This window comes from Mytilus trossulus, chromosome 8 (assembly GCF_036588685.1).
Source record: "Mytilus trossulus isolate FHL-02 chromosome 8, PNRI_Mtr1.1.1.hap1, whole genome shotgun sequence".
In the NCBI taxonomy this organism is placed as follows: domain Eukaryota; kingdom Metazoa; phylum Mollusca; class Bivalvia; order Mytilida; family Mytilidae; genus Mytilus; species Mytilus trossulus.
The window spans coordinates 77,856,610-77,870,768 of record NC_086380.1 but is presented as its reverse complement, the minus strand read 5'-3'; the positions used below and the strand labels follow the sequence as shown (position 1 = coordinate 77,870,768).

Genomic DNA, 14,159 nt, shown 5'->3' with positions numbered 1-14,159 from the left:
TAAGCCTGTCTTTCCTTGTTTAAAAACCTAAAGTAACCTTTACAGTAGACAGCTTTTACAAGTTAAAGCTATTTTAAAGATCTAGAATGCCAATTTTGTTGTGTATTACCATACCAAGGCCTTGGTTAAAATTTAGCCAATACTGAATTTATTTATAACAGCGGGGAAAAAAATGGGCTTAATTCATGCTAAATTGTGACTTTATACTTGCTAAAATAATAAATTTGATTTAGTCGCATGAAAAAATATAAAGCGTTCCCTTCTAAGGTTTCTACATAACGCGCAATCTTCTTTTCCAAGGGGTAGCCAATAAAGTATCAATTAATAACGGAACCAAGTCTTTGTGTCAAAATGTCTATATTGGTTGCTAAGGACAATAAACAACAAACCTAACATATATTGTCATACTAAAGGTTGTTTCTCCCTTAGAATTGTATCTATAACCTAAATATCAATATTTTTGTGGTATGTTTGTCTAAAAAAAAGGCAATTATTTGCTTTGTCAAATGCCATAACGTAGCAATACACAAAATTGACACTCATAATTTTTAAACACCCTCTTTCCCCTCCTGTCTAACAAAGAAGGCTTTATATGTGTGTTATGCATGTATTTACTTGTAGAAAGAGAATATTCCATAGATTTGATTTCTAATGGTCAAAAGGGTGAAATATAATCCCTTTTGGGTGTAACCATGGCAACAATCTGCATTTCTTAGATACAAAATATAGCAAAAAAGGGGGGTGAACATGTCACAAAGGTCTCCAAAATTTAGTCTAAAGGAAAATTTCAATGAATTACAGTGATACCTTTCCTGAATCCATAGGTTTATATCTATCAAGTGGTCCAAAAAAAATCATATGTCTTCCTGCTCGTTTTTCCATAAAATTGAGTTGAAAAGATCGAGCGCAAAATCTTTGTTGATAAACACTACAATAATTAATGAACCTATGAACGGTACGGATAGGAAAATACGTACTGTCAATCATTGAAATGGCCTATAAAACATGTTCAAATCAATCTAAATGTTTATATAAACCCACTAAGAAGGCTATATTAGTCTTCAATTATCTAAAAATAAATTTTATTGTACAAAAACTTTCATATTTAAAAAATTCACAGGGGCCATAATGCGAAACTAAACTTCTAACTGTGTATTGCTACCTGAACGTTCCAATAGTTTGTTTAAAGATGTTTTGACATAATTGTTTCTTTTTATGTTAATTTCAATTCTTAAATTGAACATTTTGAATTCTTCCAGAATCAAATAATTTGCATTTGATGGTTGAAATTACTAAAAACAAAAGCATGTTTGTGTTATTCCTTTTGATCTTGTTCATCCAGATGAGGAGGAATATTTAATACGTCATATACGTTTCAAACATTTATAGCCTTATACAGTTTCTAGAAAACTTACCAAACATTATGAATATAGTTACAAAAGATACCAGGATCATAGTACGCTATAAGACTCATCAAGAGATGCTCAAATCAAAATAATTCCAAAGCCAAACAAGTACAAAGTTGGAGAGCATTGAGGATTCAAAATTCCAAAAAGTTGTGCAAAATGAAGTTTGAACCCAAATGTCCTAATTACTAATAAACTCATCATAGAAACCAGGATTGAAATTTTATATTTGCACCAGGCGCACATATCGTCTACAAAAGACTCATCAGTGATGCTTCAATTATGCTCAAATTTACTGTTGTCTTCCAATTACTATTAGAATTAACACATCAACGAAACGAGGCTTATAATCCGGTATGAAAAACGTGCATGTTGTTAGAAAACGACTCATCAATGAGTATGCTAGTTACGGCTAATGTCATCTACGCCTGCAGACGAATGAATTGGATTGAATGATTGTTTTGAATACAGATTTGTTAACTACAAGGCTGCTTTAACACGCATCGTTGTAAATATAATTGCATTTGATTCGATTCTTTAGAAAATTAGAGGTTTAGAGCTATAAAACCAGCTTCAATCCACATTTTTTCTACAAATGAAAATGTCTGTTCTACGTCCGGCATATGACAGTTGTTGTCTATTCGTTTGATGTGTTTTATAATTTAATTTTGACATTTGATTACAGAATTTCCGTTTCAAATTTTCCTCAGAGTATTTTTGTGATTTTACTATTTACAAGCAATGGCAATGTTAGATGATACAAAACTTATAATTATGTACGTCAGATTTGTCTATATTAGGTTAATCAGCCAGCATTTGTCGCAACTCGGCCGATTCTATATTCTCCGAGGATTACGAAATGGTTTGTCAGATGTTTTTGAATTAAAATAAACGGAATGCAAAATTAAGTGCTGCGTTTAAGAATAACACAAATAGAAAGCATTTTGCCAAATACCATGAGGGTTTTATATTTTCCGTTTAGGAGAAAGTAATTTAGTATTTGAATAATGCAAAATCTAATAAAAAGTGATTTTTTAAAACGACTATGACAAGCTTTTTTTTACGTCACCAGACTGATGTGATGACCTCTGGGCTTGTCACAATTCACGCTTTATTCAAAGTATTAGAACATGTAGAAATGACAGACATAACTATATTTAGGGAGACTCTTTATTTTCTTTATTCTATTCTTACAAACATAAAATGTTTATGCTTTTAAACGAATGATCAACAACAGGTAAAGAAAGATATCAAATGTGTATTCACAGTTCATTAGTTGAAGAGAAACTAACAGGATGGCATAAAAGTAAAAAATACCTCTTCCTTATAATTCAAAATACTAAATTAATGAGATTGCAATTACCCCCCATGTTTTTGTCATGTTTTTTCTCTGTTTGAACTTAATTGTTTTCATTAACATAAGCAGTTTTGTTTGAAATAGTTTAGCTTTTTATTACTAACAATCATGCCATTTCTTGTACGAAAAGCAGTTTCTGAGTACATTATATTCAATAACTCCTTTTTAAACTTAAGCTTAGTATTTAGCAAAGTCAATATATGTAGACAATGCTTAAACTCCATTAAAATTACAACAAACGTTCTCTAATGTTTTGTGTTTAGGATTGCCTCATATTTATAATACAAAAAGTCTACCAGGAAAAAATGATGAAACTTAATAAATTCGGATCTTTATTATCATTTGCTAATAATACTCAATAAAAATAGGTTAAATGTTTATTTTATTGTTAAAACATGACTGTATAAGGAAACAAACAAAATTTCATAACCAGAATTGAGTATATCAAGGTTAAAACGAAGGTTTTTATCATAAAATCTTGAAAAACAGGAAACCAGGAAACCAGAATATTTGTCAAATGAAATATATTTGAAACATCACTGATATGACTGTAAATGTAAGAGGAAGTTCACCAAATTTGTTACCAGATATAAGTAATTTGAAACGAAAAATTTGAGATGTATATCATGTCTCGAAAAACAGGAAACCAGAACATATATCGAATGTTAATAAACTTACAGAAAGTAAAAAGTTCGTCACTATATCGTTACTATGTATGTTGGCGTTTTTTTCTCCGTAATGTTCCTCTTAAATTTGATGTGTTTCCCTCAGCATGCTCAGTTTTAGTTTAAACCAGGATTGTTTTTCTCCCAACCGAATCATGACAGGGTATACTACTGTTTCCTTTATTTATTGGCAGATTGTCAGTATTACTTTGGTTGTGTCGTGCTTTCATAGATGACCATATAGTATGGGTTGTGCGTATTGTTGACAGCCCTACAGTGACTAATAATTGTTTAGTCAACTTCATTTCGACTTCGCTGAATATTTTGTTTGTCATGGCTTTCGTACCGAATCTCCCTTTTTTTCTTTTTAAGATTCCCAGTTTATTGTCAATTTGAGTAACCATCTATTTAAATTAAATTTGGGAAGATTAAAGAACACTTAATTCTACCCTAATGATATGGGTCGCTTTAAATAATAAATCATAATTTGATTCACTATTTATATATCCGAAGGAACTCAAACAAAGGTAATATGAAAAGAAAAAGTTTTCCTTATCTTCAGTTGAATATGTGTTTCTTATTAGCAGCTCTAGACCATATCAACAAACGGACCAGACTGACACTGGTTGATTTACATTGACATCATGCAGGTTGCAGAATTTATAGATTTACCATATATCCTCAGTCAGGATTCTACTTCGTCAAAATTATCTCCCCATTGCACCAGTTCATTTTTACGATCGTACAAATTTAAGCCATTGTAGGAATGAGGCGCTACCAATTTAGCTCTTGAAAACCGATAAATTAATTATCATAGCACCATTACGATCCTTATATATCAGTTGTATGTTAAAAGACAAATGTATCTACTATCTAATGAGCATCAGTTAATGTTCTTGTCTGCATTGAGTCAAATTAAAACTAATGTCTGATCGGTTGTCAGGTAGAATTTTCGAAAATTCATAAACATTTAAAAAAAATCTTATCAAAAATATTTCGTGGGAGAGCAGACTAAACAATTTCAGTTGTTGAAGACTATAAACCCTAAATATCACAAACAAAAAATGATTTGTTTTTCTCGAAGATATGTATTTTCAACATCCAACTTAAAAGACTGTCGTCAAGTTCCATCTGTTATTTATTAGAAAGGTATTTCACTTGACCCATATATTTCATCTTTTAGTACTGTTATAAAGTTAAGTTATAATGTCAACCTGTAGTCTTGATATAAAAAAAAAGAATCTGAAGCGGGACGATGTTTCAAATACTCTTGCTTCATACGTTTTCAAGACAAAACCTAACATAGATAAGTGCACTCGAATGTCTCTTTTCTATACAATTGTTACATATTTTTTAGAAATTTTTCTTGAGTCACATAATGGAAGGACAAACTCGAAAATTACTGAACTAATAGATTGATATGTTCTCCGTCCGTGGTAATTTTTCATAAAAAAAATCAGAGGTTATCCATTTTCTACATCCAACTTGATAGATACCAATGTCGTCGACTTGATATCTAATTTTTCTGCTTAACTATGTAATAAATAAATTGACAGCTTATGCAAGTGGTGCTTTTTAAATAAAAGACTTCATAATTGAGCTGTAACTTGTTATTTTCACTGTTGTTTTTTTTTTACTTTTAATATTTTTGTAACTATAGAACAAATAACAGTAAGCATTTATCGCCTTTTCTAACAACATGAACAAATAAACTCATCATAGATATCAGGACTAATTTTTGTATATACGCCAGACGCGCGTATCGTTTACAAAAGACTCATCAGTAACGCTCGAATTCAAAACAATTTAAAAAAAAATCAAAAAAAAGGCAAATAAAGTACGAAGTTGAAGAGCATTGAGGACCAGAATTCCTAAACGTTTTGCCGAATTCAACTAAGAGCTTCGATTCTTTTGTTCTATTTCAACTCATAAATCTAAAAAAAAAACTGACAACGCCATGGCTAAAAATGAAAAAGACAAACAGAAAAACAATAGCACACACGACACAACACAGAAAACCAAAGAAAAAACAAAACGAACCCCACCAAAAACTAGGGGTGATCTCAGGTGCTCCGGAAGGGTAAGCAGATCCTGCTTCACATGTGGCAGCCGTCGTGTTGCTTATGTGATTACAAATCCGGTTAATAGTCTTATTCGGTAGGTCACATTCATGAAAGGGAATGGGATTGTAGTAACGACGTAAGGAACATATCCGATATCATTTGTGAAACGGTTATACCATAAGGGTCAACCAACTCGTGATGGCGTCCGTTAAATTTACGAAGGGATGATTTCAACTTCACCATTTGGAACTCTTGGTTTAATAGCTTCCTTGTGAGCAGCAACACTCTTTCAAGAAAATCATGATAGGAAATGTAAGCACGGGAATATTGTATCAATTGGGAGATATATACCCCGTATGTAGGTGCATGCTGGAATGTTGCTACTTAGAAATGGGAAGTTCACAATCGGAAAACTGAAATCATCTCTTTTGTCGAAAAGTTTTGTTTTCAACGGACCCATTGTCAATTTCTAGATATAAGTCAAGATATGAGGCCGACTTAACTGTATCTGTTATATCCTTTATCTCTAGTGCAATGGGATAGATGCGTTCAACATAATCACCAAATTTTGAATTATCTAGTGAAAGAACGTCACCTATTTAGCGGAAAGTCGAGTTAAAGGATATTGTCAACTTATTATCTTACTTCCTAAGAAGTTTCTGTATGAATTCTGCCTTATAATAATAAAGAAACAAGTCGACAGGAAGAGGGGCACAATTGGTTCACTTTGTAATGCTGACAGTCTGTTGAAAAACACTTCCTCCGAACGTAACAAATATGTTGTCAATAAAAAAAATCAAGCATCTTGATAATGTCAGTTTGTTGGAATCAGAGTGATCCTTTACAAAGTAGGATGGACTAGTCTCTCCCTAAGACAAGATATGTGTATCTTCGTTGGCCATTCTTTTTTTATGAAACAGTGCAAAATACAACGCTTTCAATTTGTCTTTTAGTTCGGAATGTGGAATATTTGTGTAAAGTGAAAAAAAGTCAAAAGTTGTAATACTGTTGCAAGATGAAAGTGGTTATATTGTATGTACTCTAAAAGATCTTTGGAATTTTTCAAGAAGCCACATCTGATTCACGCCACCTCTAAAATAGGCAGTTTTACAATAACTTTGAAACCCGTCTTTGATTGCTGATAAAATAGATGTTAATAATTTAGAAAGAGGTTTCGTGGAGCACTTTGAAGACCAGTCAATATACCGTTGTTTGTGAGGACACTTATGTAGTTTAGGTATCCAATACAGTGGTGGAAGATCCAGTTCTTCGTCCTTGGTTGAAATTCCAAAGGAACATAGAACAGACCTATGATTATTTAGGATTTCCTCGTCGGTATTTGTCGTGAGGGTATATGTTGAGTTTCCAAATGAAGTGTCAATACCTAATTCGTTTATCAAACAGGTAATGTAATGAGTTTTACACACATAAACGATACTGTTTAGGGCTTTATCTGCGGGGACAACAACATATTTGTCATATAGTTGGTATGAGTGTTTTGCAACCTTTGGGTCTTTAAAGATTGACGTAGCATGGGCATTGATATACCCATTTAGTTTCTTAATTCTGCTTTGTATCAACGACCTTAATCCATTCGGAAAGAGTGTCTACGTTTCCCATCACATGTTTTTAACAGACTGCTTTTTTTTAAAAGCTTAATCATCTTAAAAATAATTTCATTGTTCATTTCAAAACAGAAGATAATAGTTAAAATACTCATGAAAATAACGTTACTAACAAACTACTTATAAAATGAAGGAAGGTGATGTTTGACAGTAATTGCTTTACATAAAAAATATCCAAAATATAAGTACGCACTAATATGTAAGAAAACAAAGACATAAATTATTGACATACAATCAAAATGTTTTGAACTAGTTATTCATAAAATTTGGGATAGAAGTTTTCATATTAAAGTTAAACCTTTAAACCAGTAACTCAGATTTTACTAAGCTATCATTTTGTTGAAATTTTATGACATGGAAATTACTGGTAACTTACTGAAGACGAGTGGTAAGTATTACCTTTATTTCACTGCAATCACTACACACTAACAACATTGAACAACCTTTAACTGAAGCAATTTGTTAAATATTTTACAGTTGGTCAATCACTTGTGAGGTAAACTGTTTGATCAATTGCTGTTGAGATAGGGCGAAGCTTTTAGGAAAAGCCAAGTAGCAGACTACTTGATAAATATATTATTATAACTTTGTTATTTGGTTATTGTTTGAAAAAAGACTTAATGCTTCCCTTGGTTTTTTTTATCAAACTTCTAAACAGCTTGTTCTTAGTATTGCACATGATCGAACCATTTTTTAAGTTGCTGTATACAAATTTTCTATATTAGACTGGCGAACAGCATGATTTCATATCAGCTTGAACGTCCAGTTATTGCACGCATATTTTTCAATTACAATCATAGACCAATATCTCACTATTTTTGTTTTCAACATTTTTGTTTTCAACATAGTTTGAAATGAAAAGCTTGGACAAATCTGTACTGAAAGCAAAGCTATATGGATTGTTCAGCCCATCTTCTTTTCCCAACAGGGTTTTGAGAGTTTTATCTTCAATACAAAACAGCTTCACATTTGAGCTCCTTTCTAGGACATATACATTTCCTAATATGTCTGCCTTGATATCCACCATGCGATAAGTACATTGAGTAGACATAGATGTAACTGTTCCGTCCTCTAACTAAAGGCATTTCAATTTTGATTCTGCTATATCCGCCTGAGCATAGTGAAGTTGATGATTTTGTCCAACTGATATAGCGTGTACATCACTTCTTTCAACTTTAATGGTCTTCTTCAACACACCAGTTTTGTTGATAATGTATATCTTGCCGTTACCACCAACAGCAATGTCGTCGCCAATGAGTGCAATGCCATTACATTTCCCAGGTACTTTAATTTGTCGCCCCTTTTCCATTTTAATAATATCTACTGCTTGAATGCACGGTGTATCAGGCAGTGTGACCCATGCAGTATTCCTGTCTTCTTCCATTGTTATACCCCATTGACGTCCACCCACTAGAATGTCAGCCAATTTATGTCCTTTGTCTAAAAGAACAAATAATTTAGAACCGATTCTATCACACAGGAATAATCTATTGTCTTTTGTCACACCTATGCCAACAATCTGGCAATTAGGCACCATAAATTTTGTATCTTGCTGGAATTTTGTTGGAAGCTTTCTCTGTTGTTTCAGTAATTGTGCTTGTTGCGTCTTAAATGGTTTGAATTTTATATCAAAGGAAACCTCTTTAATTTCCACTGACCCAAATGATTTCACCACGGACAGATTTCTTATACAAGAGAGATACCGCATTTTGGGACAACAGAAATTCTTGAAATTCATTGATATGACAGTTCAGTTCTTCTTTGATATTATTTATCAACATGAATATTTGACTATCAGACTATCAGATCCGTGTTTTGACACAGATTCAAACTGTTCAGAAATATTTTGTATATGTTTTTTGCGATCACATATCTTGTCCATGTCACCTTTTGCTTTATCTGAGAGGTCAGTATGAACTTTGTCTATTTCACTCATTAAAGCCACTCCAACTTCTTGAATGCGTGTCTGTAAACTCTTTTGAAAATACTGCACCTCTTGTTGTACAGTCACCTTGCTATTATCAAGAGATGATATATTTTTCTCCCTTTGGTCCCCAAGCTCTATTATAGCGGCATTTAGCGTACCGACATCAGTGACAATTTCTTCATACATTGCTGAACTTTTGACCCCTTTAGCAGCAACTTCAATTGGAAGTAGCTTGTCACATGCTCGATGATCACTAGCCATACAAGACCGACAACACAGTGTATCATGATCGGAGCAAAAATATTCTAAAGCCATGTCGGAATGAACTTTGCAGAATTTGCTTATATTGAATGTTATTTCGTCAACTACTTTTATATCTATTATATGATGGGACGTGGCAACCTTCATGTTTTCGTGAAAATCTAAGCATTCTGAACAGAATCCGTCCTCACAATCTGTACAGTACTTTACTGCTTTTGTGTTTCTACTTCTTCTTTCACAAGTTCCACAAAACGTATCTAACGATTTTGACGCCATTTCCCTAAAGATATAAGAAAGAATTGCTAGTAATTACCAAATTATATCAGACACCAATGATACAGGTGGAAAACCTAAGACACATAGCATTTTTAGGCTCTCGGGAAATGTATCGATTTAAAAGTAAATAGGGTCTTGTGTTAGATGACAAATATTCAGAATGATTTTGGTGCATGTCTTTTTTTTTTTTTTTTAGCTGTTTGTGGGTTTGAACTAGCTGTCAGTAACTGCGAGTACTCTCAGATCTGTACTAAGTGTCTTTTCGTTGTTGGTCACGTCCACTCTGTGTAACATTTCTATTTGTATCCATCTGATGAGTTAAGCCTTTTTCAACTGTTTTTTTTTATAGTTCGTTCTTATGTTGTAATGTTACACCACTGATGCAGGTAAGGGGGATTGGGATCCCGCTAACATATGTCACCCTGACACATTATTTATGTATGTGCCTGTCCCAAGTCATGAGCCTGTAATTCATTTGTTATCGTTTTTACATATTTGTTATTTTTCATTTTGTACATCAATTAGGCAATTAGTTTTCTTGTTTAAATTGTTTTACAATTGTCATGTGTGGGCCTTTTATAGCTGACTATGCGGTATGGGCTTTGCTCATTATTCACGGAATGCCGTACGGTGACCTATAGTTGTTCATTTCTGTGTCATTCGGGCTTTTGTGAAAAGTTGTCTCATTGGCAATTTTAACACATCTTCTTTTTTATTTATAGAAAGTTACAAATTAATAGTATATTGTGTGTCTTTCTATGTTGTGGTGTTACACTATTATTTCAGGTAAGCTGGAGGTTGGCGCCTGTTAAAACGTAAAAATGCGCTGCATTTCTTTGCACTTGTTCTAAGTCATGAACCTGTTGTTCAGCGGAGCATAATTGTTTCTCATTTCTCTTTTTTTATATACAGATAACACCGTTGGTTTTCCTGTTTGTCACTAGTCATCTCGGTGGCCCTTTATAGCTTGATTTTTTTTGTGAGCCAAAGCTCGTGTTGAAGGTCGTACTTTAACCTATAAGGGCTTACTTTTACATGTAAATGGTGACTTGGATGGCGAGTGATCTCATTGGCACTCGTATCTCAACTTCTTATATATTAACAAGTCTATATTAGTATACAAAATGGAAGTATGAAAAAGACAGGCTACGTTATTGTTTTAAGTGAAAGAACAACTATGTGATGTGTTGGTTCTGAGTGCACGGAGAACATACACTACTGTATACAATGACAAATGATGAATTGATTATAAAATACGCGGTCACCTGCACATATTTAGTCTAGACGAAACATCTATTCTTAACTGAGATGGTATATATTGACTGACTGCTTTCAAATTGATAAAACAGTCACATCCGATAGAAGGGGGCATACTATATGCCCGGAGTGTACCACAATGACAATTCCGTGATGAAGACCGATTGGATTAATGCTTGTGGTCTTTCATATACACAGGTTGTGCATTTTTTTCACTCTTTTCGTGAAGTCCTTATTTTCAATGGTTTCTGTCGGCTCTGTCAATACGAAAGATCTTTATAACAAATCGAGCAAATCAAATATGCATTGAAAGAAATTGAACGTATGAAATTAAATATCAGTTTCACAGCGAAATGAATTCTTTATTCGTCACGCAACCGATCTAGATCTTTTGTCATCTGAGCAAACAGTACAACAGTACTTTGATTTTACGTTTTCCGTACAAGGAAGTATATAATATTAATGGATTTACCAGATTTTCTATCTCGTTCTTTTTACGACTCTAGTCTATTATTGTTGTTTTATGTTTCTTACTGTTCTATCGTTTACGCTTAGGGATTACCAGTCAGACTAACAAATAATTTAGTTAATAATTAATCAATGGATACATCATTTACCTTTCCTTTAAATCACTTCCACAGGGTGGCTCAGATTTAAGTCGAACGATAAACTTAAAGGTAGATAACTAGGAAGTGAATGTTTACTACATGTACCATTGAAGACACGTGTATGGAACAATATATTCCAACGTTTACTTCAATTTCGAAATTCACTTTTGCCTTTAATAATTCATATTGAAGCACTGTACTTTCTGGATAGAAAGTTGAACTAAACTGGGAGCATGCAATGAAACGCAAACCAAATGAGCTCATGCTGCAATGTTGTAAATTGTTGGTCGCAAAACTAAACAGAATTTGTTTACGGTTGTCATTTTTATAACTTACCATTCCCAGATTATAACTCTTGTAAAAAACCTTCCAAAGTTTCCAAAACCTGAAAATATTATATGAATAAAAAAAATCATGAATCATGACAAATGAAGATTGAGATTTTATAATAAATTAATATACTTTATTTATTTACACAAAAAAATCCGCCGAGATGAGACAGAGAAAACAAAGAAATTCAATTTACAGGTACTAAAATAGTGATGGAAATTAGCTAGAGGAAACTAAAAAATCAGTAATCGAAGATAAACAGACAAGGCCATGCCTGAAAAAGACAGACGACGAAAATGCAAACTCCTGATAAACTCTATGACTGGGCTTCATGATCCGGCCACCAAAAAAACTGTGTGCAATATCAAGTGATCTCCCAGGAAGGGCTAGTAGATCCTGATCCTACATTGGCACCCATCATATGTCTCATGGTAAGAAGATAGGTTGTGATAGAGGGACTCAGGAAGGAACTAGTTTTATACCTACTCTGGTACCATCTGAATACTTATAAACAGATGTCGTATTCTCAAATAATTAAATCAAATTAGAACCATGGGAAACCTACAAGTATAACCGCTTCAGTGAACCACCTTTTGTATTAAAAAGAACACAGACTTGAATAGCTCTGGGATTCTTTTTCTAGAAAACACATTCTATAAATTACTAACACGTGTGAGTTTCTTTAAAAGTGCAAAAATAAAAGCTGAAAAAGTAAGTATAATAAAATCATTATTATACATTGAGATAACTAATTCTAGATAACTATAGATATATACTATACAAGGAAGATAATAAGATATACTGAATTGGTCCAGGATCTACCCGACTGATTTTATATAAATCAGTTGTAACAGAGTTCTGGCTGACCATTAACAGCTAATAGCGATTTTTTTTACGGGAATGTTTTTTATTTTCAGGATTTCTCTCTCTCCCCCCCCCCCCCCCCCCGGATTTTTTCGTGTTTTACAGTAAAATAGAAAAAAAAGAAAAAAAATAGTCCTGCCCCCAAGTACCTTTTTTTCAATGTTATGATTTGTCCAACCATATTAAACAACGAATATAAATGATCATATTTATAAACTATCTATATCAACGAACATCAACCACACTTGCATTAAAATGCATTAAAAAACCCACATATTATAGATTCTTTATCTAACATATTCTTTTAAGAACTTTAATAGTTCTCATTAATTATTTTTCATATACATCATTGTTTGTTGTATTCAGGGGCGGGTCCTGAGGGCGGATCCAGCCATTTAACAAAAAGAGGGGGGGGGGGGGGGGTCCAACTAAATGTCCCCATTCAAATGCATTGATCAGCCCAAAAAAAGTTGTATTATGAAAATTATTGATGTTGTAATGTCCCTTATGAAATTGAAAATGTTGCTGCAGCATTGCCGCAGCGTTGCGGCTTTATAGCTGCAACCTAATCAGGTTGCCAGAGGATTGTTGCCGGAGTAGTGACGGATGATGCTGCTAGCGGCATTGTTCTGGCATTATTGCGACACTAATTTCTTTCAAAAGTAATGAGCACCACAATATAGCCAGAAAATTTGATGATGTCATTTCCTGCGTTTTTAGCTATTCCCTGTACTAAAGTGTGTTAGAAATCCACCATGTTGCTTGTGATTATAACTGTATTGAAGAATTTTGTGTTCTAGCTGGGTTTTTTTTTGGAAGATTTGAAGACTTGTAAGTAAACACATATCAAGTAATTGCATGTATAGAAAAGATCAATCTTGCATTGTGTATTTCAATAACATGGCCTCATCTGAGTTCACTATACATGTATCGGTGAAGTTTGTGGTTTTTTTTTGCAGCAGTTCAATTGCATACTTGTAGTTTGGTAAATAACACATTAAATGCTAAACTGAGGGCACATTAAGAATTTTCATTATTTTTTATGCAGATACCGCTGACATTTATTTTATGTGCCTGTGCATAAAAATTTATAATGCATGAATGCATGTCATATATATGCATTGTCAACTTGTTTTTGCTGGCACAATACATTTTATACAAAGCACGGCCTATTTGCATGTTTTGTCACTAAAATGATGCAAGAATATAGCCGTATTAGCGCCGCAACAGCGTCACAATCATAATGCCAGAAAACTAATTTGCATACGAAATACGCTATAGCCGCATCAGTGCCGCAACATGATGCCAGAATATTGCCGCAACGGTGCCAGAATATAGCCGCAATTATGGTGCCAGAAAACTAATTTGCATACGAAATATGCTATCGCTGCATCGAAGCCGCAACAGTTTGCAGCAACAAAGCCGCAGCATAGCCATACTGCTGCCGCAACTATGTGCCAGAGGGCCGTTATATTTCCATAAGGGGTTATATATGCCCTTTGGGGCCACAACATAATTGG

General features: G+C 33.5%; 1 protein-coding gene across 1 annotated transcript; it reads right to left on the bottom strand.

The window, feature by feature from the left end:
- Nucleotides 1-8,890: 8,890 nt before the first annotated feature.
- Nucleotides 8,891-11,831, bottom strand: LOC134728034 (transcription intermediary factor 1-alpha-like). The gene is made up of 2 exons (XM_063592432.1): nucleotides 11,782-11,831; nucleotides 8,891-9,584 (listed from the first exon to the last, which is right to left on the bottom strand). Exon 2 carries the CDS (start codon nucleotides 9,578-9,580, stop codon nucleotides 8,891-8,893), a length of 690 nt encoding a protein of 229 aa, XP_063448502.1. The 5' UTR covers nucleotides 9,581-9,584; nucleotides 11,782-11,831.
- Nucleotides 11,832-14,159: the final 2,328 nt, after the last annotated feature.